At 43.8% G+C, this 22,754-nt stretch overlaps 7 protein-coding genes and 2 non-coding genes across 9 annotated transcripts; 5 read left to right on the forward strand and 4 right to left on the reverse strand.

Annotated features, from left to right (window-relative positions):
* The first annotated feature begins 282 nt into the window (after positions 1-282).
* Positions 283-2,607, forward strand: BYT42DRAFT_642138 (cytochrome P450). Its single transcript, XM_051572574.1, has 6 exons — positions 283-499; positions 576-1,026; positions 1,090-1,155; positions 1,217-1,714; positions 1,780-1,911; positions 1,993-2,607. The coding sequence occupies exons 2-6, from the start codon at positions 636-638 to the stop codon at positions 2,499-2,501; spliced, it is 1,596 nt and encodes a 531-aa protein (XP_051427660.1). The 5' UTR covers positions 283-499; positions 576-635; the 3' UTR covers positions 2,502-2,607.
* Positions 2,608-3,547: 940 nt separating this feature from the next.
* On the forward strand, positions 3,548-5,566 carry BYT42DRAFT_490657 (P-loop containing nucleoside triphosphate hydrolase protein; the record flags this gene model as incomplete). The annotated part of the gene is made up of 6 exons (XM_051564019.1): positions 3,548-3,849; positions 3,935-4,086; positions 4,165-4,502; positions 4,560-4,734; positions 4,807-5,174; positions 5,231-5,566. Coding segments are annotated over 6 exons (1,671 nt in total), but the record flags the coding sequence as incomplete, so codon positions are not given.
* Positions 5,567-5,997: 431 nt separating this feature from the next.
* BYT42DRAFT_490093 (uncharacterized protein) lies at positions 5,998-6,272 on the reverse strand (the record flags this gene model as incomplete). The annotated part of the gene is made up of 2 exons (XM_051563982.1): positions 5,998-6,057; positions 6,138-6,272. 2 exons carry the CDS (start codon positions 6,270-6,272, stop codon positions 5,998-6,000), a joined length of 195 nt encoding a protein of 64 aa, XP_051427662.1.
* A 930-nt stretch (positions 6,273-7,202) lies between these two features.
* Positions 7,203-7,275, forward strand: BYT42DRAFT_t25. The gene has a single exon. It is a non-coding gene; the product is annotated as a tRNA-Lys (tRNA).
* Positions 7,276-12,214: 4,939 nt separating this feature from the next.
* On the reverse strand, positions 12,215-13,858 carry BYT42DRAFT_629673 (uncharacterized protein; the record flags this gene model as incomplete). Its single annotated transcript, XM_051572435.1, has 4 exons — positions 13,283-13,858; positions 12,929-13,226; positions 12,518-12,533; positions 12,215-12,463 (listed from the first exon to the last, which is right to left on the reverse strand). Exons 1-4 carry the CDS (start codon positions 13,617-13,619, stop codon positions 12,215-12,217), a joined length of 900 nt encoding a protein of 299 aa, XP_051427663.1. The 5' UTR covers positions 13,620-13,858.
* Positions 13,859-14,564: 706 nt separating this feature from the next.
* BYT42DRAFT_t26 lies at positions 14,565-14,637 on the forward strand. Its single transcript has one exon. It is a non-coding gene; the product is annotated as a tRNA-Arg (tRNA).
* Positions 14,638-16,512: 1,875 nt separating this feature from the next.
* BYT42DRAFT_557835 (uncharacterized protein) lies at positions 16,513-17,203 on the reverse strand. Its single transcript, XM_051566944.1, has one exon. It carries the CDS (start codon positions 17,189-17,191, stop codon positions 16,586-16,588), a length of 606 nt encoding a protein of 201 aa, XP_051427664.1. The 5' UTR covers positions 17,192-17,203; the 3' UTR covers positions 16,513-16,585.
* Positions 17,204-18,676: 1,473 nt separating this feature from the next.
* BYT42DRAFT_597124 (uncharacterized protein) lies at positions 18,677-20,902 on the forward strand. The gene is made up of 3 exons (XM_051570943.1): positions 18,677-19,855; positions 19,931-20,284; positions 20,350-20,902. Exons 1-3 carry the CDS (start codon positions 18,745-18,747, stop codon positions 20,688-20,690), a joined length of 1,806 nt encoding a protein of 601 aa, XP_051427665.1. The 5' UTR covers positions 18,677-18,744; the 3' UTR covers positions 20,691-20,902.
* Positions 20,903-20,961: 59 nt separating this feature from the next.
* BYT42DRAFT_543232 (uncharacterized protein) lies at positions 20,962-22,559 on the reverse strand (the record flags this gene model as incomplete). Its single annotated transcript, XM_051565668.1, has 5 exons — positions 20,962-20,990; position 21,286; positions 21,833-22,018; positions 22,116-22,230; positions 22,303-22,559. 5 exons carry the CDS (start codon positions 22,557-22,559, stop codon positions 20,962-20,964), a joined length of 588 nt encoding a protein of 195 aa, XP_051427666.1.
* Between the last annotated feature and the right edge of the window lie 195 nt (positions 22,560-22,754).

Here is a 22,754-nt window from a genome sequence, read left to right on the forward strand (position 1 = left end):
GACGACGACGACAACCCAGTGATCCACAACTTTGCCCATTGTGCCAAGTGCATTCAACCACTGGAAACTATTTTCTGGTATGTAGCATTCACTTTATTTTATTATTGGTTCATCCTTTTTTATACACTAGGGTACCAAGGCTGCTGTTAAAAAGAATAGTGTCTACGCATGGAAAATGTACACTTTGTTGATGCCGTAAGGTTGCACACAACGCTTTCTAATTTTATGGCAATAATTTCCTTTTAAGATTTTCCATTCATCGCCCAAAATAGTTAGATGGATCCTGCCATCAAAACATGCAATTGCTGCATATTTTGTTACCACGTTTGCTCTTCTTTGCTAATGCGCAGGTTCGCACCAAAGACTATCGCGACAGCTATTCGATGTCCATAAAACAAACAGGCAAAACAGCATTCTATAACACACGTCGCCGAATGGTGAATGCAACTAGCATGACCCATATGACAGTCGGATTGCCATTGTATATAAAAGGAGTGAGGTGAGAAAAAAAATTCGTGCTAAAAGGGGTTGCATAGAAAAAAGAACGGAAAATTAACCATTTTGGCGAACAAAAGACCTTCCAACGCTTATAAAGATTATGCTCTGACTACGAATTAGGAATACAGAATATCCAAATGCTTAGCCTTGTTACGGACCATTTATTACAAACAGCCGATCCGGTGGTTTTTGGCGGGATTCTCGGTACCATCGGTCTGTTGGCTACACTTCGTGCGCTGGGTAAATCGCAAGAAAAAGTTCATCCCTCTTTGTCACTGCCACCGTATGCTCCAGGATGCCATCCAATTCTCGGCCATTTGTTGCAAATTATGCGTCCTATTACGGCCCAGGAACTATTTCGTCAATGGAGCTTGGTGGTCGGCCCGGTATTTACTGTCCAATTTGGTCAAAAACGCTGGATCATTCTCAACTCGATGGACGCCGTTAAAGATCTCATCGTCAGCAGAAGCACAATATATTCTTCAAGAGACCTGCCGGATGCTCTGGTGAACGATATCATGGGCGGAGGTAAGAGATCCACACTGTAAATATGATTTTAAACTGATTATTTTAACAACTTTTGTGGCATAGTGGAACATGGCGGTGGTTTTGCATTTTATCCCTATGGCAAAGAATGGCGCCATCTGAGACGCATTGGTGAGTCATATATCAACCATTTTAGAATAATGTCTTGAAATACTGAACATGATGTACTTAGCCCACTCTGGACTGGTCAAAAAGAAGATTGATTCTTACCAGCCAATTCTTTCGGAAAGACGCGATGTGCTGCTCAGCAATATTTGGAAAGCTCAGATGAAACAAGAACCACTGCGGCTAACCGATATCATTGAGCACTTTACCATGACGACGGTACTTTCGATTGCTTTTGGTGACATTTGTTCGTTTGAGCCAGGCGATGAAAAGCTTCATGAAGCTTTTGCCCTGACCGAACAAACCGCGGCCATCTTTGGGCCTGTCGAACAACTTCGTGAATTCTTTCCTGTATTGAAGAAAATCCTACCGAGCCGACAAGCGGAATACGCGCGGATTCGGGAGCGAGGCTTTGAGTTCTATGGCGGGTTCCTAGCTCAACTGAAGACTTTGCTTGAACAAGAACCTGGTGCCGTAAAGGATTGCTTTGTCAAGGATATTTTGATCAAAGGCGAATTAACAGACATGCAAATCATCAACTTGATCACTGTGTTTGTCGGTGCTGGTAAGATATGACAATCTAAAAAGCTTACACTTGGAACCCGTGATTTAATCAAGCGAAATGTATAGGATCGGAAACAACCGCTTCCACCATTGAGTGGATGATTGCTTTACTTGCCAATCATCCTGAATTCCAGGACCGTGTCTATGAAGAAATTGAAGCCTACATCGGATTAGATCGTCTTCCCGATGCTGAAGATGGTATGAAACCGCTTTTTTTATTATTATTTTTTTGCATCAGTAAGACTTGGTTGTGCTAAATCATGGATCTTGTCCTTTTAGAGCATAAGCTTCCCTATCTTCAATGTGTAATTCACGAAACGCTTCGCCTGCGTCCACCAGCTCCTCTGTCTGTGCCACATGCGACCAGTGAAGATGATGTGTATGGAAACTGGTTTATTCCCGCCAATACTACGGTGATCATGAATTTACACGCCATCCAACAAGACCCCGTCCGATATCCCGAGCCTCAAAAGTTTATACCCGAACGTCATATGGAGTACGTGACGATGAACAACAACAAGCAGCGAATTACCCAAACCGCCGAAGACAGACCTCATCTGGGATTCTCCACGGGACGCCGGGTGTGCGTTGGTATTCATTTGGCTGAACGCAGTCTTTTTATGGCTGCGGCTGGTCTGTTGGCATGTTTTAAATTTGAACGGGTGCACCAAGAGCCGATCCAGGTAGATCTGCCCAAAGACATCCGGTCACCGACCTTCACACCGCAACCTTACGAAATCCGTGTGGTACCACGCCACGCCAAAGTGCACCATTTATTTCAGGCATAACGTTTGTATTTAGTAGGCTTTTAATCTTATATCTTTTCCAAGCATTCCATCCTTTCAATATTTATACGATAGCATCAACAATTGAATAAACTTTGTAGAATTTTTACACACAGTGAACAAATCGTACTATGACACGATGACAGCTCGAGTTATTGACAAGCTTTAACAATCTATTATTTAAAAAACAATAGACAACAGACGATTCGTTTGAAGTGAAAGTACGCAATCACCGTCAGTTTTTGAAGCAAAGTGGGAAATCGCATAATTCGGAGGAGATTTGCAGAAAATTGAGCGATTGCAGCAAGTCACGCAAGCTCGAATTTCGAATTTCGAATTTTTTTCTTTTTTTTTTCTTCCAGCTGAAATAGATCAGTTAACGCATTCATCGATTCGGCCATGAAACGAATGATCCGATTTGAAGACCAGGAGCAAGAGAAAGCTGACTGGCAATTTACCGATGCTAGTGTCGGTACCACGGCCAATGCCACGTCAAAGAAGAAAAAGAAGGGTCATCACGACCAGCATGTCGAAAAGTTCAAGCCAACCAAGAGCCCAAAGCTCGATCCCGCTACATACCAAGCTAAAAAAAACGAAATGCTGAATTTTCGGAAGCAATTGCCTATTTACTCTGGTAGGTATCCGAGCAGATAATCTGCTTCTAGCATGCGTATCACTGATCAGCAAGTTACTGATCAACTTTTTTGATCAGGTCGAGAGGCTATTATACAAAGCATAAAGGAAAACGACACGGTTATCGTTATGGGAGAAACAGGCAGTGGAAAAACAACACGTAAGTTCCTGGATCTACTCGCAATAGGACAATGATCTGACCCGTTCTTGATCGGAACGTAGAGATACCTCAATTTATTCTCGAAGCTGGATTAGCTAACAAAAATCTGGGTGGCATTGCCGTCACTCAGCCGAGACGAGTAGCCGCGGTCAACTTGGCTAAAAGAGTGGCTGAAGAAACATTGACACAGCTCGGCGGAAAGGTAGATGCAACCAACAATGGAATATCGAACCGATCCTTAATAATCTGATCATAGGTTGGTTACACTGTCCGTTTCGACGATACCTCCAGTCCACATACCGTGCTTAAGTATTTGACCGACGGTATGCTTCTTCGTGAAGTGTTATCAGATGAACTTTTATTGCGATATAAAGTGATTGTGCTGGATGAAGCTCACGAGCGAACGCTGAGAACCGATATGCTCTTTGGTATGGTGAAGAAGATCCAACGGATACGCAAACAAAAAGTACGCGATGGGGAAAAAGGGGTGGAAGAGCTGAAGATTGTCGTCATGAGCGCTACATTGGATGCTGAGAAGTTTAGCGAGTTTTTCAATGGGTATGATTGCCATCCTGTATACTTCTTTTTTTTTCTTTTGGGGACGAGCACAGTTACTGATATCTTGTTTCGGTGTGTTTTCTAGTGCCAAGATTTTATACGTCTCTGGTCGTCTATTCCCTGTCGATACTTATTTTACGATAGATGCACAATCCGATTATTTGGACGCCTCGCTGGTGACAATCTTTCAAATTCATATGAGGAATCCGAAAGGAGATATACTCGTCTTCTTGCCTGGTAAGTTCTTAACCAGTAATGCCGTATTATGCATGCTTCACAACGTTACTTACCGCCGTTACTTACTACTGTTCACAGGCCAAGAAGCTATTGAAACATTATCGACACTTGTAAATGATTATGCATCAAAACTACGGAAGAAACAGCAGCGGTTACTGGCTTGTCCCTTGTTTGCTGCTCTTCCTCCGTCCCAACAGCAGAAAGTATTTGATCCGGCGCCTCCACACACACGCAAAGTCATCCTCGCCACCAACATTGCCGAAACAAGTATCACCATTCCCGGGATCAAATACGTCGTCGATTGTGGTCTCGCCAAAATGCGTGGTTTCAATCCCAAAATTGGCGTCGAGTCGCTACTGCTGCATCCCATTTCCAAAAGTTCCGCATGGCAGCGTACGGGACGTGCCGGTCGTGAGGTAATTATGGCAAATCGCTCTCCCAGCAACAAAACGCTAATATTCTTGTATCATTAGGCTGCGGGAGTGTGTTATCGCTTATATACCGAAGATACCTTTAGAGATCTTGAGGATGATACTGTGCCTGAAATTCGACGCTGCAACCTGGCCGCCGCAATGCTGACACTAAAAGCCTCCGGTATTGAAAATGTGCTGGACTTTGATTACATGGATCGACCGTCCAGAACTTCCAGTAAGTGAACACCTCACGCGATGCAATGTAAAAGTATGTCGTATTTTTTTTTCTCTAACCAGATTGTGGTAGTGATTCGTGCCCTAGAGGAACTGTACGCTCTTGGAGCCATGGACGATACGGGCAAACTGACAGAACTTGGCAAGAAAATGGCCGAATTTCCTCTGGATCCATCTTTCTCCAAGGTCATCATTCAATCCAAGGAATACGGTTGCTCTCTTGAAGTCATTGCGATTGTTTCCTTATTATCTGTGGATTCCATCTTTTTCACTCCCTCTGACAAGCGTGAAGAAGCGGCGGAAGCGAGACGCAAGTTTTTCCATCCGGAAGGAGATCATTTAACCCTGTTAAACGTACTGAAAGCTTACTGGGAGGTCAAAGGAGATATTGAATGGTGCAAAGAAAACTTTATCAATATAAGAAACATGAAGATTGCTTTGGTAAGGGAAAGAAAGCGAATCCTGAGAAATGCAAAATGACTCACCCTAGACTTTAGGAGGTACGCGATCAACTGATTCGATTTTGTGAACGGTTCGACATCCCCCCTTCTGTTTCTTGCGGCTCTGATACCGATGCTGTGTTGAAATGTTTCCTTACTGGTTTCTTCCATAACACGGCATTACTACAACCGGATGGATCTTTCAAGAGCGTTGCAGGCAGCCAAACCGTAAAGATCCATCCTGGATCGGTCATGTTTGGAAAACGGGTCGAAGGCATCATGTACAACGAATTAGTTTTCACTACGAAACATTATGTGCGCAGCGTCTCTGCTATTCAGTCCATGTGGCTACCACAAGCGGCTCCAAAATACTTTAACAATAAAGCCAGCTAATTCGAATATTACAACCCTGTTTGTGCTTGTATTTACTAAGTTGCCAGAACTTTGAATGTGCATAGAACGCCTCAAGTATGAAATCATGCAAATGGCCTCATACAACTTTATATCAGCTGGACAGGTTCCATACAGATACGCCGCGCCCCCAAACATGGCTCCACACACACAAAACGAAAACAATTTCCAACGACAAGTGTCTACTGAATCGTAGCGCGGAATGCGAGCTCATAACGATTAACGCAACCAATGGAAACGTCTGTGCATCGGTTAGTCGGTCCAACCTGTCCCCTATTCTTAACTCCAGAATTGGTTTTTCAATTGAGAGCGACACGTATGAATAGAATGGTGATATCCAAAAAGGTCGAGAATTCGTCTAATGTCGGTTCGAGTGGGCATTTTTATTTGATGTACAGGGAATTTTTCAGCTTTTAATGATGTTCTCCTTCGTGTTCAGCGTGATCACCGTGTTCCCAAGGATGTCTCAAGCCCTGCAACGGTGAAGGTGGAGGAAGAACATCAATCAGTTTTGTTCGGGTAAATAATCGTATATGTGAGGTGAAAATCATACCAAAATAACAGGTCCGTCTTGTTTTGCGCGATACATCATCCAGAACCACATGGTGGCACCCAATGCTTTTCCAGTGAATCGATGCCAGAAGCCGGCCAAGTGAGGATGGAAACCAAAAGCAGCAGCACCAGCCATGATTAATTGTTGCGTTGTTTGTTGAAGAAGCGTAAAATAACACAGCTGCTGTGACCCCAAAGTCGGCCGAAAAATAGCGTCATCAAAATTGTGACTTTGCTTTTGCGCGTGCATGGGAGGGAGGTCCTAAAGACAATTCCCAAAAATATTCTCCTTCCATACTTTCTGTGTGCAAGCTGCAAGCTCGAAAAATAAAAATAAAACATGAAGGAAGTACCGAACTACTGATATGTATCATGTTTTCAAAAAGAAATAAATCCCCTCTTTACGATACCACTATATCTTGCCCTCTATGTGGTATGGAATGAGCTGGGTTTTTTCAACGGTTTGTATGTTTTACTGTGATGGTAAAACGTAATATCGAAAAAATTAATTCATGCTCTAATGGATACCAAAATGACACAGAGATACCACATTTTTATTATAAATATCATTATTTCTCCATGGTCACGCGTATAATAATGACCTCTTCATCAAATTAAGTATTGATACCCACTTGGTAGAAAGTGGGGAAATCCTTCAAGTAACGATTGGACAGGAGGCAAATAGCAATTACATAGTGCCTGATCGCAGAACATGTATTGTAGCAGTAAGTACTGAGACGCATACTGATATACGCATGCACTTGTTTTTCGGGGGGAAGAGAACAACCAGTTTCCTAGACTTTGACCAGTCCGAGCCGGAAATCGGTCTTCCAAACCAGATGGAGATTTCAATGAAACACCCATCCTTCAGTCCCATCCCTCTTTTCCACTTCGATACATGCTATTCTACGATTATCCACCTCCGATTAAATGTATTCCTACTTTCGCTGGCGACGATATCTTGGATGGATGCACGATATAGCAAAAGACGAGAACGATTAGCGGAAAAAGGGATATGACATTTGCATTAGTGTTATTTATGTTTTTTTGAACCAACTGAAAAGTGGCCCGGTTAGCTCAGTCGGTAGAGCGTTGGACTTTTAATCCAAATGTCGGGGGTTCGAGCCCCCCATCGGGCGCTATATCCCTTTTTTCTTTCGCGTTTTTTTTTCCTTTTTTTAATTGCTGGATCTGATAAACTGCACGATCACCAAAGTAAATAGACGAGGATTGACAATAAAACGAATGATGATGTTTATTCAATGTTTTGAGGGTTCTTTTATATTCTATTATGACAATGCTATCTATTCATGATACATCGACTATTACTCATACTGGGCTTTGTTGTTGATATATACGAACCGTGAGTCATTAAGACAAAACGTTTAGAGGACCGCTAACAGGTCCAATATAATTGTCGTTTTCGAAGATAATGTCGTACTTCACTCGGATCTGATATACCGGCAAGATCACCAAACGGGAAAGATGATTCGTTATTTCATCAATCTGAAGGGGATAAAGTAAAGTAAAAGATTTTTTTTTATTGGGAGAATAAGTGAAGACATGTCCGCGGCGGACTATTGCTCTCCCTGGGGTCTATAGGAAAACGTGCAATTGAAGAAAAACCACCAAGGTAACATTGTGCGTAGAAGCGTGGAGCGGCAGACAGGCGGAATTAACAGAAAGGAAAAAGAAAAAAATAGGGTGCTGGGCAAGCCAGGATCATTTGTCGGGACGAGCCAACAGTGAAATACGGTACCGGGAGCAGGGGCAGCTAATTGAGTCAAATCATCGTCGGGATGAGTTAGTTTGTCGAGTTCAAGAAGATGAGAGACAGGGTGAGCCGGTTATGCTGCCAAAAGCGATGGGCAGATTGACCAGTGCGATGGAGAGCTTTGGTTGGTAGTTGGTGAAAGTAGTTAAAACATATCATTAGGAGTTGGGTCCTAGGGGAGGCGAATAAGCCGGGACAAAAAATGTAAGCACGATATTAAGTGGTAGCGACTAGTGCGTGCAAAGCCACGGTGCATGGTCATGGTTTACGAAGAAGTCATTCACAACGCCAACGAAGCAAACGACTGCATTTATGGTTAGGCATTGGTAGGAAAAGAGCGGATCGAGGCCTATGTGTAGGTGGCAACCCGAGAGCAGGTCCGGGGGATAAAGAAAAGCACGAAGCTTGCCGAGTTCCTGTTGACAGAAGTGTAGGAACGTGCAAACAAGGGTCATTCTATAAGTATCTTATAGTGATGCATCAGACCACGTTCGTTTTCTGGAGTTTGTGCCAACGGAATTGGTGCGTTAGAAGAGGGAGCATTATTGGGAAAAGTGCACCGGTGAAAGATGAGATAAAGGGACAAGAAATTTACAGATCAGATACATGGAGTGTTGACTGAGGAAGGGAAGGTTCGTGTTATGATGGAGAGCCTGTGTGAATGCAGTGCGACGGCCACAAAAGATCATGCGAGGACACGTACCTTGGGCCTGGTTTTAAGACCAAGAGATGGTGCTGCATGAGAAGAGTGCTAGCAAGGCCTTACTCGAAGATAGGTCCGACGAATTAAGAAATCTGAAAAGGATATTTATGTGTGCGTATTAGGTTTATCTTCCAAAGGAGATAATGGCTGACAGGCAACGTGGAGAGCTGAGCGGCCTGGGTTCGAACAGAAGGATCAACGAATGGCGAACACGTAATGTGCACACTAGCGGAAGCCTTCACAATGTGTATGATGGCGGGACGGACAAACATTCCGTTTGTTACTCTCGAGCGGTCGCTGTTATTGACATGAGTCGTTTGTATCTTTATTTTTTTACCTCTTATTTCGCCAACCTATTTCTGTATATCTAATACAAGCATCCCTTTCGAGTCGACTGGTTCCAGCCATTCCGCGGATACAATATTCGTGTGGTGCTGTTTACCTCACCGTCAACAATTCGCCAAGCAATGAACGATTTAAGGAAAACGTCATCCTTACTGGCATAACGCCTGGTCTTTCGGAGCCGAGTACAGATGAAAGCAACAGTTAACTACAGCGGCTGGTCGATGAGCTCAAGAAACTTTATGGAGTAATGATGACGACGGCTGCGAGCCCCGGACAAGCAGTGCTAGTGAGAGCAGCGCTGTTAACGACGGCATGCGATATATCTACTGCCCGAAAAGTGTGTGATTTTTCAGTTCATAACAGCACCTGTGCATGCTACAAGTGCAATCGATCATTTTATCAAGTTCCAGGAACCAGCAAACTGGATTTCAGCGGTTTTGACCTGTCGGCGTGAATTCCAACTACGAAGCATCAAAACTATCTAGATGCATTGCGCTGGAAATCGCAGAGAACCCAGCTGAACGGGCCAACGCAGTGCGAGAAACGGGTGTTCGCTGCTCCGCCCTTCATGAACTGCGGTATTTTGATGTGATTAGATGCACAACCTGTTCCTACGTATATTTAAGGAACATGCTGATACGACCATGTTTCTCATTATCGGTTATTAATATAAATATTAATATTCTATCTTCAGGGACAGCCAAGCCAATGATGGATATGTGGATGATGGACGATCTCTTTAGCAACAACCACTTGAAGACAATGAGTGCACGCGCAAAAGGCATGTGGTTCCACTTGGGATTGAGCCTATCAGTGACAAGATAGGCCATTGGTTCTCTCATTCAAAAGCAGCCGAATGGATGAGCTGGTGTCTGGTTTACTCGCCTTTCCTCTTGCATGGTATCTTTACTGCCAACTATTTCGACAATTGGATGAACTTTGTGAATGCATGCCGTTTGCTCTGCAAACCCTCTCTCACCCCCGCTGAAATTGAAAGCGCACATCATTATCTGATCAGTTTTTGCCAAGGTGAACTAATAATAATCAAGCTGATATAACCTTGTGCTGACAATGATACATTCGATTTTCTTTCTAGGGAACGGGGTTCTGTATCCACCCGGTGCAATCACAGTGAACATGCATTTGCATGGCCATCTGAAGGACGCTGTCTCATATTTCGGACCTATCTACGCTTATTGGCTTTTTAGCTTTGAAAGATATAATGGACTTCTTGGAAACATCGATGCTAACAAGAAGGGTACGTTTGCAGTGACTTTCATGAAGAGGTTAATCGAGCAAGCTCAAGCCAGCGATTTTATGCGTCAACAGTCACCGTATCTTCAAAACACAGAGCAAACAGACTTCCTGGCGAGCCTTGTACAAAACGCGGGATCCTCAACAACAGCAGAACGATTATCGTCCATGGGCCCATTCAATGTTGAAGAGTTTATCCAGACATCTGAGCAGATATATCACGCAAAGGGATGTGAACCGTTTCCTCCCAGCGCCATACCCACCAAATCCACGCCGGTAACCATGTGCCAAGATCACTATCGTCTGCTTCTCGATTTCTACATGGTTGCACACGAGGAGCAACTTCACCTTTGCCATTAGCTTGAGACAAGGTATGAATTCGCGGCCGTCAGTCCCGTTATCCAGAAGTTTATATCCCTGGTCTTGCATGGTCAGCTATATCGCAGTAAAGAGGCAAGATCCAACCGAGGCACGTACGTTCAACTCCTATTTGAACGAAGGAATAGCCACGAATACAAGCATGGACAGGGCAAGTGTTGTACTTTTTTGTACATACACTTGGGACGACGGCTGGACAGACACCTCACACTTTCGCTCTCATTCGGTGGTTTACTGCGCATCCAACCCAGCCCTATCAGAATGCCAGCTTAGAAGCCTGGAAAGACACGTTCATGCCGTTGCATAGGGACTCGATTGTGCCCGCTCACCGCTGTTTTCATCTATCGCTATCGCAACTTCCGAGTACTTTCGGTCACGCCAGTCACTGAAAATTGTAATCACTTTGTAGAAGAAAACACACGCATAAAGCTCTTCACAGATAATATCCTTGCAGTCTCAGTTCTTTTCTCGAACGAGTTTATGAAAAAAAATTCTTGGTCGTCAATCTGTAGTCACCTTTTCTTCTTCCAATACTTCATAGTGGTTGAAAAGCTTGAGATGAAACGCATGTTGCTTCTGCCCGACAGCCATAGTCGAGGCAAGAGTCACTATGCCATAATCCGTTCGGGCGAATGAGAGCTTGTCGGAAAGGAGTTGGTCGAGCTTCATATGTGCCACTGAATCCTGCATCCTGGCTTTCACATAGTTGGACGGGTATCGGATGGTAGCTTTTCCCTTCTTTCTCTTCGTGCTCTTTCCCGAGTCAATATATTGCAAAGTCTAAAACATCACTTAAGATACACAATATATCCGTTCCCATACCTTTCGTGCTATACTTGCTGACTCGCGTTGGAGAGATCAGTCTTCATCCGACTGATAGCTGTCAGCGGATCGTCTTATGCAGCTTTGGCAGTCTTGTGAGTTTCGATATGCGCCTGCGTGTTTTCTGCTGTCACAAGGTTACACTGTGCTTCAACAACATTGCTCTTAAGATCTTTGCATTTTTCGTGATGACCGGATACGGCTTTTGAGAGACTTAATACTCGCTTCACAATAATTGATCACTTTTTTGTGTATTGACTTCGTGTGCGTTGATCAATGGGTTTCTTCGCTAGGAAGCTTTTGCCGTTCTTCGCAAGTCGACACTGCACGGCGCTTTTCGGGGAGACAGGACCATTAATTACAGGGATGCCCAAAGGATCGTTGATGATACAATCGCGGAACGATAACCAAGTTGGGCACACAGCGAGTTGATTCGTCAGGTCAAATATCGACTAAAAAGCTGACGCTTGTTTCCTAGGGCATCCTTTATGGACTTGATCCTTCGGCTTCCAGTCTCTACCAGCCCGAATATTTGGTAAATGGCCTCACTGTCAATTGCCAATGAATGTACAGCGTCAGGCTTCACCTGTGGGCAGATGTATTGTGAAAATTTTGCATAACTCGCCGAATAGAAGATGGAGTTGGCAAGCACAACAAACAGTAGCTTGGCGGAAATAGAAGCTCCCGCGGGAAGGAACGAAAGGGCGCAATGTTCGGAATACAAGCAGCATAGTCTGCAGCTCCTTGCTAGTGAGAGGATCGGTATCCCAGCACTTCATAATTGTTGCTTCCTCTACAGCGTCTACAGTATGTCTGAAAGGAGCAGCTGGGCAAGGATTGCCTGTAATGCTCGTTGTCTCCTCCGAGATGGCCCCTTTGTTGAGACTTCTGTTGGACGAGCTCTGGAACTGCTTGCGATGGAAGTAGAAACTTCTTCTACTGGGTCCTCTTCGTCATCAGCATTGATGTCGTCGACAGCATTGTCTATATGGAGATCGACGTCTGTGGTTTTCGGGAAATAATGCCATTGAGATGCGAGTTCTTCAGTGGGCTATGCATTTGTGTCAGTATCATACTAAGTATCATAATGGGTCTTGCTACTTACAACGCTTCTGTCATGCCTTTGTCTTGAAGTGATAGACTATCGATTATTGTAAGCAAAGAAAAAGGACGCCTCATGTAAATGCTTCACTTAATTACCAAGCTATGTTCGAGCATTTCAGGCGCCTGCTTGAGGCTTCGACATTATTGCTTTCCCAAAGTCGCTTTTGGTATTTGTGACGTTCGAGATGAACGATGTTGCGTCGAGAGCTTTGTTGAGATGATGCCTGAAATATTCATATTAAGGACTATTCTACATCGATTGTAGTGCCTATCGAGCTCACCTTTTTTATTTTCTTCATAGTGTGGATCTTTTCAAAATAGTTCTTTCCTCGGATTGGTGACAGATGTAGCTGAAGAATAAGACGAAGAACATATAGAAAGAGTTTTCAGAGTAGCGTTTCTTGTCACATACTTTTGATATTGATGGCTAATTCGGTTTGTGTCACAAGGGTGATGGGCATCTGTTCTCCAACAGACGCGAGCTCTTCTCGATGCAGCGCTTCCCGGTTTGGATTCTTCTGCTTGGTCCGAGTGAAAGGCCCTTTGGGACCAAAATACCGCGCGTGAATATACTGAGAATGCTCTGCATTGAAGAGCGTTGGATCGTCCGTCGTCTTCGAAGTTGCGACAAAGCATCCGTCCTGCAACATATTTTTGTTGAGGATAGTTTGGCGAAAGGGTCGCTGCAGCAATGCGAAAATCAGGTTCGGCTTGGCAAAAATCAGCATAGTTGCATACAGTTTATTAACACTTTTTCTGTACTTACTTTCTGATTTATTTGTCGTGCAATGGATCATCGTAGCTCGGATGATAGCAAGTAGATCCGCTGTGTAATTGGTCTTTGAAATAGCCATTCGCTCGAAAATCAGATTTGATTTCTGTGGGATTTGAAGACAAGTCTTCTCGCAATACCGATCGTACAGTAGTGAAAGAGGGCATGTTCGGATTTGTTCTTCTGATACTTGAAAGGAAAAGCGTGCCGCGGCAGCTGAGCTTCCAGCCGGAGAACTTCCGGCAACAGAACTTGCAGCGAGGGACTGTCCTGGTGTCATGACCATTCCCGCGCACACGTTGTCTTGGCGATAATGCATGACCATGTGCATTATTGGTCCAAGCACACTCCTTCACTGTTGCCATGCTGGTCCATGCGCTTACCACTATACTTGCTCTTGTGTTCTTCTCTATCGTTGTCTTTCCTCCTTTTATTGATCTATGCGTTACCTCATGTTATGCTCTGCATTTCATTTATTTATTTTATTATCATTGTCTCTTCTGTTTCGCATCTTTTAGTATAAATACCCGATCTCTTTTATGAAATAAACCTCAGTCAAGAATTGTGTGTGCTGTGTGTGTGTGTGTGTATTCTCTCGCACTATCTTGTTCTCCATCTTGTCTTGTCCTTGTCTTGGTTCTCTTCCTGTTTCTATTCTTGTTCCGATTTCGTTCTTGTTTCTTGTTCCTGTTTTACCGTATTCCTTTTCTTGTCTTGTCTTGTCCTTGTCTTGCGAAAGCACTTAACACCACCCTCTTGTCCAGCTTGCACTGATCCTCCCGTAATCAGTGCATAACACTTATTTTCACTTGTCAAAATATTAGCCTCTTTAAAGGTGAATTTCTGATAGAAAAACGATTTCTTGGCCTAAGTACAGTACGAGATAATAATCGAAGAATAATATTATTGACTTATGAAGAGATGAGTATTCCACATCAAGAGAAAGCCGGATTGAGGATGTTCAAGTTAGGTATGAAATTGAACGTGTTGAATATAACATTTAGCACTCATCGAAATACCCAAAAATAGAAAAACCATAATAAATAAATATTTGGCTGCGTCTTGGCCTACATATCTTTACGATGATTTACAGTATACCTTTATGTATCTCAAGACGCGATACGCTTTGGGGAAAACGAGGAGGCAAATGATGACTAAAATCTTTGAACACCACCATCGATATGCCAACTTCTCCGGAGAGCCTCCGAAGCCCGGTCCGAATTAGCAGTCACAGCTTTTGCAATATATATAAATACTGAAATCCCCAAAAACAAATGGGGCTATGGCCAAATGGATAAGGCGCCTGACTACGAATCAGGAGATTCCAGGTTCGACCCCTGGTAGCCTCGTTTTTCCGATTTTTTGACTTTTTTTTTGTTAGTTTTGGCAAGGATCACGTTGGATCGTCAGAGTGAATAACTAGAGGAATAAAAAACAGTTAATGTTTGTTATTTTATTTATTATAAACAGGAGGATTAAGGATAGGAGAATGGTTTCTTTATTTTATCAATAGAGGAAGGACAATTTATATCGTATGTCCCAGTATATGTATGGTCTAAAGAGGTCAATCGCTGAATTATGAAGGTGGAGAGATGCGCGGCTAAAGGGTTGTCGTGCTACAAGATGCTCTAGCTGATTACTTTAAAACAGACTTATCCGCTTCAGCCATTGCAACCAATCTGGTAAATTAGCCAATGAAAAGAGAAGTGCTCTCAGTAAACTATTCGATGTTTTTACCGGTAAATTTAATGTGTGTTTACCGGTAAAGCAGAGTTCACCGGTATACTCCGTGCGTTTTTACCGGTAAAGAATCGGTAAAAACGCAGTGAGTTTACCGCTTCACCGGTAAATTTTGCTAATCATGTGTAACCGTTGTGACTTACTTACGGCGGTATGGCGGTCTACCAGAGTTTTCATGGCTTCTTTATAACAAAATATGCGGACACGGTTACGGGCTCTTAAGTTGATCAGTTCAAAATGAAGAACCACTTTTATTCGGCTATCAAAGTCAAGCCGAAGGAAACGAACTGCGATATTACAAAAATATTGAAATAAAAACTGACGTTCTTATAAAGCCCCTTTTCGTATGGCCGTATCTCGTAAGATTTGTGAACCGAAAGCCTTATCAATTGGAATGGCAACTGATACCAACGGAAAACTATCACAAAAGCCTAAAGGGATACCAGGCTTAGTTTGTAAGCGTTGCACTGATAATTGACACTATTGGATTCTATCTTTTCAGAGAACCACGAAGTCTATTTTGCCGGCTTCACGAGGTCACGCCACTGTTAACAAACCGTAAGTTGACAGCTATAAACGTAAAAAAGTTGTGTCTCCTTAACGAGCTCCGCGTGCTATATTCATTTATAGCAAAGAGTGTTAGAGGATGCGTATTCTAACCAATGATGTATCGTCCATCATCGTTTTTTATCCTTTGTGACCGGTTGTTTACCTATTGAATCCGAGGAAGCACTGTATTGTACTTTAGGCTCCTCGTTCTGTAAAAGCTAAGTTAATAGCAAAACGGAGATTGCTTTCGTTTCGGGTGACATCGTTATCTGTAGGTAGAACTATAGTTAATTGGCCAAGCAGGCAACGGACAAGGATAAATGTATGGTGATGAGAACAAGGCTAATATACCTTTTTATTGAGGTTGTGTCAGCCCATTAAGAATCCATCTCCAAAATGAAGGCTCATCAGTTAAAGAAAAAAAAAATCTCAGAAGCATTGACAAACACGAATCAAACGTATTTTTATTCCATATTTGCTGTCGAAAAAGGAGCATGATCAAATAATAAAGAATGCCGATTACTTTGGAGGAAATGGCGTATTTAAGTAGAGCGACTACTTCGCTCTTGCTAACGCCTCAACACCAATAAATAAAAACGCTAAGCATTAGTTTTATTGCGCGTCTTTTGGACCACTGAGGACGACAGAACCCCACCCCCCCCAAAAACAGAAATTGCATTTCCGCCCTCACAAAATAATTCTGGTAGCCTGTGCTTCGGTTGTTGTGTCCACAAAATGGAGACGGAACCATAAAAGGCAATTTTATGCGGTCTCAGACAATGGGGGCAATGTTATCTGTTTAGAACGTAATTGCACAATGCCAACGGATTTGTCATGGGTTTCATCACCGTGGTCCAGTGACATGGTCGAGCAGATTACTCCCTCCGCTCCCCTTGTAATGAAACAACGTACGCTCACCCCCCTAAGCAAGCAGATTACAGTAGTAAAAAATAATTACAATTTATTTGTAGTTGAAATGATCAACGTATTTACAATACGGTAAAGAATTTAATGTTGGCCGCGGGCAAGCGCTTCACCTTGAGCGACCTTTTGTTGATCGCCAGTTAATTTGCCAACCAATTCTTCAGCGGTTCCGCGAACCTTATCACCAAACGAGGCCTCCTTCACATCGTAACCGGAAGGCTGATTTTCATATCCGGCTTGTTTGTCGATGCCTCCACGAAGAGGATCGGAACCAGAAGACTGCTGACTGGTTTGACTGGGGCGAGTAGTGGTACCCGTACCGGCACCCATGGTACCGGAAGTACCATGATGTGATTGATCAACGGTGGTGTTGGTGACTTGAGGACCATCGAAACGACCAGCGGCGTTGGTTTGGCCAGCGGAAGTTCCCGCGGTCGACTGATCAACGGTTCTGTTGGTGACTTGAGGACCATCGAAGCTACCAGTGGCGTTGCCTCGGTCGGCAGAAGTTCCCTCGGTCGACTGATCAATGCTTGTGTTGGTGACTTGAGCACCACTGTATTGGCCAGTGTGGCTTCCTGAAAAGTTATTTCCAGTAGTCTGAGTATGGCTGGGGGTCTGTTGCCAGGCTTGATTGTCACGCATACCTTGAGCGGTACGTTGTTGTTCAGCGGCAGGAATATGAGACATTTTGAAAAATAGTATAAATTGGGCGAAAAAGAAAAGTTGGCAGCTATTGCGTTCTTTATATAATACCCTCATAGTCACTGTGAAACTACGGTTTGACATGAATTTCATGCTTATGATGGCATTTGGCAGTCATTATGCGCTCAGACAAAATTTCTTTTCAAGTCTCCCAGAATTCAGCCAATGAATGGGGTGCTTAATATTGAAACAGAATGCTGTCGCGTTTAGGCTTATTTTTGGTCGAACGCACACGGTTTTGACTGCTAACGCTCAAAAGATTCACATCCACCCTTCAACGATGAGATCCGTGTTGTCGCGCAGCTGTAGTTTATCAGAGATCGTCACCCCATTCTTAAAAGTTGCAACTGAATAAAAGATAGCCGCTTTTGATGTCATTTGCTTTTCGCTTTGCTTGGAATCAAGTCAAGACAAGATTACAGACAGCGTCACCAATGGCAAAAGGAATGGATGAAATCTTTTCGTCCATCACGGGTTTTTGGGATAGCTTCATTGAGCATAACGACTGTTCCGAAAGACAGATTGATAAGGACGGATATACTCAGTTTTATCTGTGGGTTTAATTTCATGGACAATATAATGCAGGAAGACATGTTTTTACCAAAAGCCATTCCTCTGCGCTTGTCATGCATGTTATCGGATGGGCTATTACAAGTGCATATCTTTTTTATGGCAAGGGTATGTTTGGCTATGCGTGGTACAATTCAGATTGAGCTTCGAAGAATATTTGTCATCGTTGACTCAGATATCCAGGTGTTTCAAAGGGCATGAACTTTCACCGGTTGGTTGCGACAATTACCGGCGCAATTGCTGATTGACACGGTGATAAATGCGCAGGGTTGCCGGTAAAAATAGAAACCCTATCACATTTTTCGTAGCAATAATGCTACTACCTCATCCAAAGATATAATAATGTACACACAAGAACGCTTGAAAAATCAGATACCTGAAAAAGTCGAAGGAATGAGTAAGACGAAGTGGCCCTGCACGCTTCATTAGCCTGTGTAACGGAATACAACACACGATGACAACTAAGACTGCAAAACCGACCTTAGCCAGGACTCACCGATTGACATGGCATAAGAAAGGAATATCTGAAGGCGGCGTCAAGACGTCCATTGGACTTTCAGAGCATATTGATGCCTTTTCAAAGGTATATGAACCACACTAATCCGGATTGCCGGGAAGAAGACAAGACGTTACTTCAAATGCGACATCTATTGACCAAATTTTTTGCTGTGAACCTTTGGGGACTTTTTGCGGAATTTTCCCTACCCCTTTTCTACGGTGATAGATTCATTTCAGCAATGGTTCGTCTTTTGTTGAAGGTAAGATAATAAACTGGCTCATTGCATTTTGATATTTCCAAGTTTAAGCTTTGCGAGCTTGCTTTTAGATGATTTTTTTTGTTGCAGTTTACGCACAAACATGCGGCGGCACGAGCGCGAAGCTTCCTCTTTTTAGTATCCGCGGCGTTTGAAAAATTACCAAAATAGCTGGGTTCGTCTTGCAACTCCTTTTTCTGTTCGTTTCCCGTTATGGCTATGGTCAATCGCCAAAAGTTGCTGTGGGCAGCTGGCCTCTTCACAGCATCGGTCTTTTTGATTCGGTACCTGTTATCAGTATCCATGTCGCTCTCGTTTGCACCCAATGACGCAGCCGATACTGACACCCCAGCGGACGGCACGGTGATTACTCGCTACCAAAGAGATTACAGTACCCTTTTGATCTACTGTAGCCATCTGTTGTTCATCTATATGACTGTGTGCTTGTACAAATGGTGGCAACACAAATATTGGTTCAAACATGGCGGCCGAGCAAGGGATCGCTGGTACTATCGCTGGCGTCGCTGGGTCGGTTACGAATGGTGTTACCTAGGCACGACATGGAGTTTCGATCGTCTATTGCAGATTGGAGGATTGTGGCTCGTCAACTATTACCAGCTGCTGCGAGATCTGGTGATCGATTATCCTCACCGCACTTTGGCCGATATGGAGCGGCAAGAACTCGCGAATCGCGCCGCCCAGCTAGCTCTCGTCAACTTTACAGTCTGTGTGTTGCTTTCTGTACGCCGATCTTTGTTATGGAGAAACGCAGCTTACGATCAAACCATCCGCTGGCACATGTGGTTTGGCCGCTTTGGCAGCCTCTTTGCCATCTACCACGCCTGTTATCAGATCTCGAGAAATTACGCTCGTCACGATGGTCAGCTATTGCAGACTTTCACATCCAATGTACGCTACATGACAGGTACCACGATGTTCTTATGCGCTTTCGTGCTCGTTTTTGGGTCCCATTCGCTCGTGCGTTCGCTATCGTATAATTTGTTTCGGTTATTGCATCTTGGTGCCTTTCTCGGTTTGTTGGCGGTCGGGATCTGGCATCATTGGGCGTTTTTGATGCTGTATGCGGTCGCTCTGGGTTGCTGGCTCGTTGACGTTGTGCAACGGTATTTCCTAGACTCAGCACCGACACGCATCGTATCCATGGAAGCAATGTCTGGAAAGATTGTCAAATGCAAAATTGAGTTGCCTTACTCTATGTCTCGGTTCGTACCTGGGGAAATGGTATACTTGTCCATCAATCGATCGCGGTTCGGTCACTGGATGTATTCTCATCCATTTTCGATTTGCTACATGGAAACCTATGGTAAGGGAAAGGGTTCGGATTTTGATTGTCAACGGTTACACTGATGGGCGTTTCTTTCGGTTGGACTCAAAACAGAGATGGAAGAAGTACCGGAAAATGAGACAGCTGCTGGGGATCTCCTGATCAAGCAGGGCAAGCGGACGGTGTTAACGTTTTGCATTCGAGCCACTGGAAAACGGACCCAAGCATTGTATCGTTTAGCGCAAGCTCAGCAAGACATGGATCGTGTCACCCTTCGTGTCAGCCAACCGGTGGGCTGGCCGAGATTGACAAGTGCTGGGCATAGTTACGGCGATTATGATATGGTAGTCCTTGTGGCGGAAGGTATCGGTATTACGCCGTGGATATCGGTGATGCAATACTTGTGCGAATGTTCACGAACGCTCCACACCAGCAAAGTGTCCCTTATCTGGAGCATCCGTACGCCAGGTAAGTCTCAATCGACACTAAGCGCCGACGCTGTATCCTCGATTTGTGCTAACCATCAGTCACAGCTACATTACATGCTTTTGACGAAATGCTGCAACAGCTGCAGTCCCTAGCCGCCAACCATCTCATGATCTCGTTTGATATTTTCCTCACACGCACATTATCAGCGGAAGTAGAAGAGGAAAATATCAACCTATCCCCTGCATGTCGCCTTCACTACGGTTATCCTGAGTATTATGCGCTTTTCAAAGAACTCCAGATGCAAGATTCAGATTACTCGCAGGTGGCTCTGGGTGTTTGTGCGCATAACGAAACCATTAGTCTGTGTGGCAATCTTGCAAGAAGCGCCGAGTTTAGCAATTCTCAAACGTTATGGACAGTTCATTCTGAGCGGTTCCAACTGTAAAAGTGTATATATATCAATCCATCGATAACATAGAAGCGTGGAAAACATACGATACCCGCGTCACTCCCGTGACGGACGATTCTACGTTTAATTTATTACTAGTCTATCCCTTATATCCATTTCCCTACCATTATATTTCATTGTACTTTATGCATTTAGCTTATTTATGGGGCTTCCAAGCTAAACTGGATAAAGAAAACTCAACATCGATCGGTCCTTTTATTCTCCTCACGCAACTGACTGGAAGCAAACGAAAAGAAATACTTGGCATCTAGCTCGATGTCACGGTATCGCGTTTACCTGCGTCATGGTACCATAGTTTGATCCCATCTATGCTCAAACTGATCATATGTAGTGGCATGAGAAGGAAATATACCCCATAGAGTGCACTGTGCATTGGATTCTGTTGAAGCAACTGTAAGCGGAAGTTAACAAATAATCTGCTTCGCCAAATTTGTTTATTTCAATTAGAGTCAAAATTGCCTTTTTTATTTATTTCTTGTTCTGTCCTTTGTGAATGTCTGCCTTTCTTTTGTGAGATGTAAATGCAAGATGACCGTCTCGTTTGTTGCTGCAATGGTAACTAGTGTTTTACTCTATGTTCATATGGATATTGCTGACGTTTTATTTTATGGTCGGGCTTGGGTTCCTTAGGAAGAGCATTCGTGCCATGGCTCGTACGGTGATGACGATACTCGAGAACAGGATGCGGTGCGTATCCCGCTTCTGACATCAGACTCGGACGTTGGGCTTATGATGCAAAGCAAGACGCAACCAAAGTCCAAGCGACCGTGGCACTACTTGTGTGATGGTTTTTTATGGCTTTTATTCTCTGTGGCGTGGATTATTCTTTCTATCTTTATTCTGGTGGGCGGATTCATTTCCGAAAAGCTTTGGTATTGAACATAAAACAAGGACCTCGCGATGAATTCAGAGAGGGTGCTTTGAGCACCCATTCCAGTGTCTCATCGGGAAGTCGTGATGGCGTGGCGGTGGTGGTGCTGTTGATGTTGCTCGTCGCGTTAGCACGGATCACGTTGTACGGCGGTCGTCCATTTGGTTTCTACCGACTCGCACATTTTCAACAACTAGAAACAGTTAGAAAATGACGCCTCCAATTTGTAGATGTGTATTCGACTTACAATATCATTTTGTGTCTTTTGTGCGTACTCCAATTGCTTTCTAATGATGCGTTTGGCTCGTCGAAATTTTTGCAGCTGAATAAGATCCTCGGCGTAATATAACCAGCACTTGGATTCGAGAATCATGTCTTTTAACCATCGCGCCAGCATAATTTGACGCTTGGCTAGCGAGCCTGCTTTTGTGGCCTAGTATCAAAGATGAACCATCGAATTTTCAATCAACACCCATTACACAAAGTAATCTTGCCTATGCAGGCAGACGCATCGAGTCCATGATACGTACGTAAAACGCATTGCTCTTTCCCAAGGAACTGTACGCTCCACCAAGCACAGAATAATATACACTGATGAACGCAATACTATCCGCTTTGGCAACCAATGCCCATAATCGACGGTGCCTACATAGTTCCAGATTAGTAAGATCACCCACCATAAGCTATATGTGTAATACATATCGGCGATCTCGTTACCAGGACATATTCTGAAGTCGACAGGCGCGTTGGAGGCAACGTTCATAGTCCAATGTGATATACAGAAAGATAGGTGTCATGGGCGGGATAAGCGGTGACGAAACACAACTATTTGCTAGTAATCGCCAGACAAGTTCCTTTGTTGATTCCCAAAAGGACAGCAAGGTTTCCATGATGCGGTAATCATAGCAGCGCACGTTGACTTGACAAATAGTATGGTCACGGCGCCAATGGGGTAATTTAGCGTGCAGACGCATTCGGGTTGGTCGCTTCGGATCCGACACGGCCAGTATCACAGTATAATCTACGCGAGAAATAATTCAGCGAGTGTGTGTGTTATGGTACTTCCTGAGTATCTCATTTTTTGCAGGATTCTACCTTGATGTAGAGGATATTTTTGTTCACATTCTAGTAATTGGGTATAGGAAAAGACATTGCTGAAATGCAATTGA

This window comes from Radiomyces spectabilis (assembly GCF_025331425.1).
Source record: "Radiomyces spectabilis strain NRRL 2753 chromosome Unknown BYT42scaffold_2, whole genome shotgun sequence".
Taxonomy (NCBI): Eukaryota; Fungi; Mucoromycota; class Mucoromycetes; order Mucorales; family Radiomycetaceae; genus Radiomyces; species Radiomyces spectabilis.

Bases quoted from the DNA above. Each gene is read 5' to 3' on its own strand.
- BYT42DRAFT_642138 (XM_051572574.1), top strand. From the start codon at position 636: ATGCTTAGCCTTGTTACGGACCATTTATTACAAACAGCCGATCCGGTG. The intron at 1,027-1,089 runs GTAAGAGATCCA...TTTGTGGCATAG, and splicing joins GAACGATATCATGGGCGGAG to TGGAACATGGCGGTGGTTTT. The intron at 1,715-1,779 runs GTAAGATATGAC...CGAAATGTATAG, and splicing joins CACTGTGTTTGTCGGTGCTG to GATCGGAAACAACCGCTTCC.
- BYT42DRAFT_557835 (XM_051566944.1), bottom strand. From the start codon at position 17,191: ATGTCTCATATTCCTGCCGCTGAACAACAACGTACCGCTCAAGGTATG.
- BYT42DRAFT_597124 (XM_051570943.1), top strand. From the start codon at position 18,745: ATGGCTATGGTCAATCGCCAAAAGTTGCTGTGGGCAGCTGGCCTCTTC. The intron at 19,856-19,930 runs GTAAGGGAAAGG...GACTCAAAACAG, and splicing joins TTGCTACATGGAAACCTATG to AGATGGAAGAAGTACCGGAA. The intron at 20,285-20,349 runs GTAAGTCTCAAT...CATCAGTCACAG, and splicing joins CTGGAGCATCCGTACGCCAG to CTACATTACATGCTTTTGAC.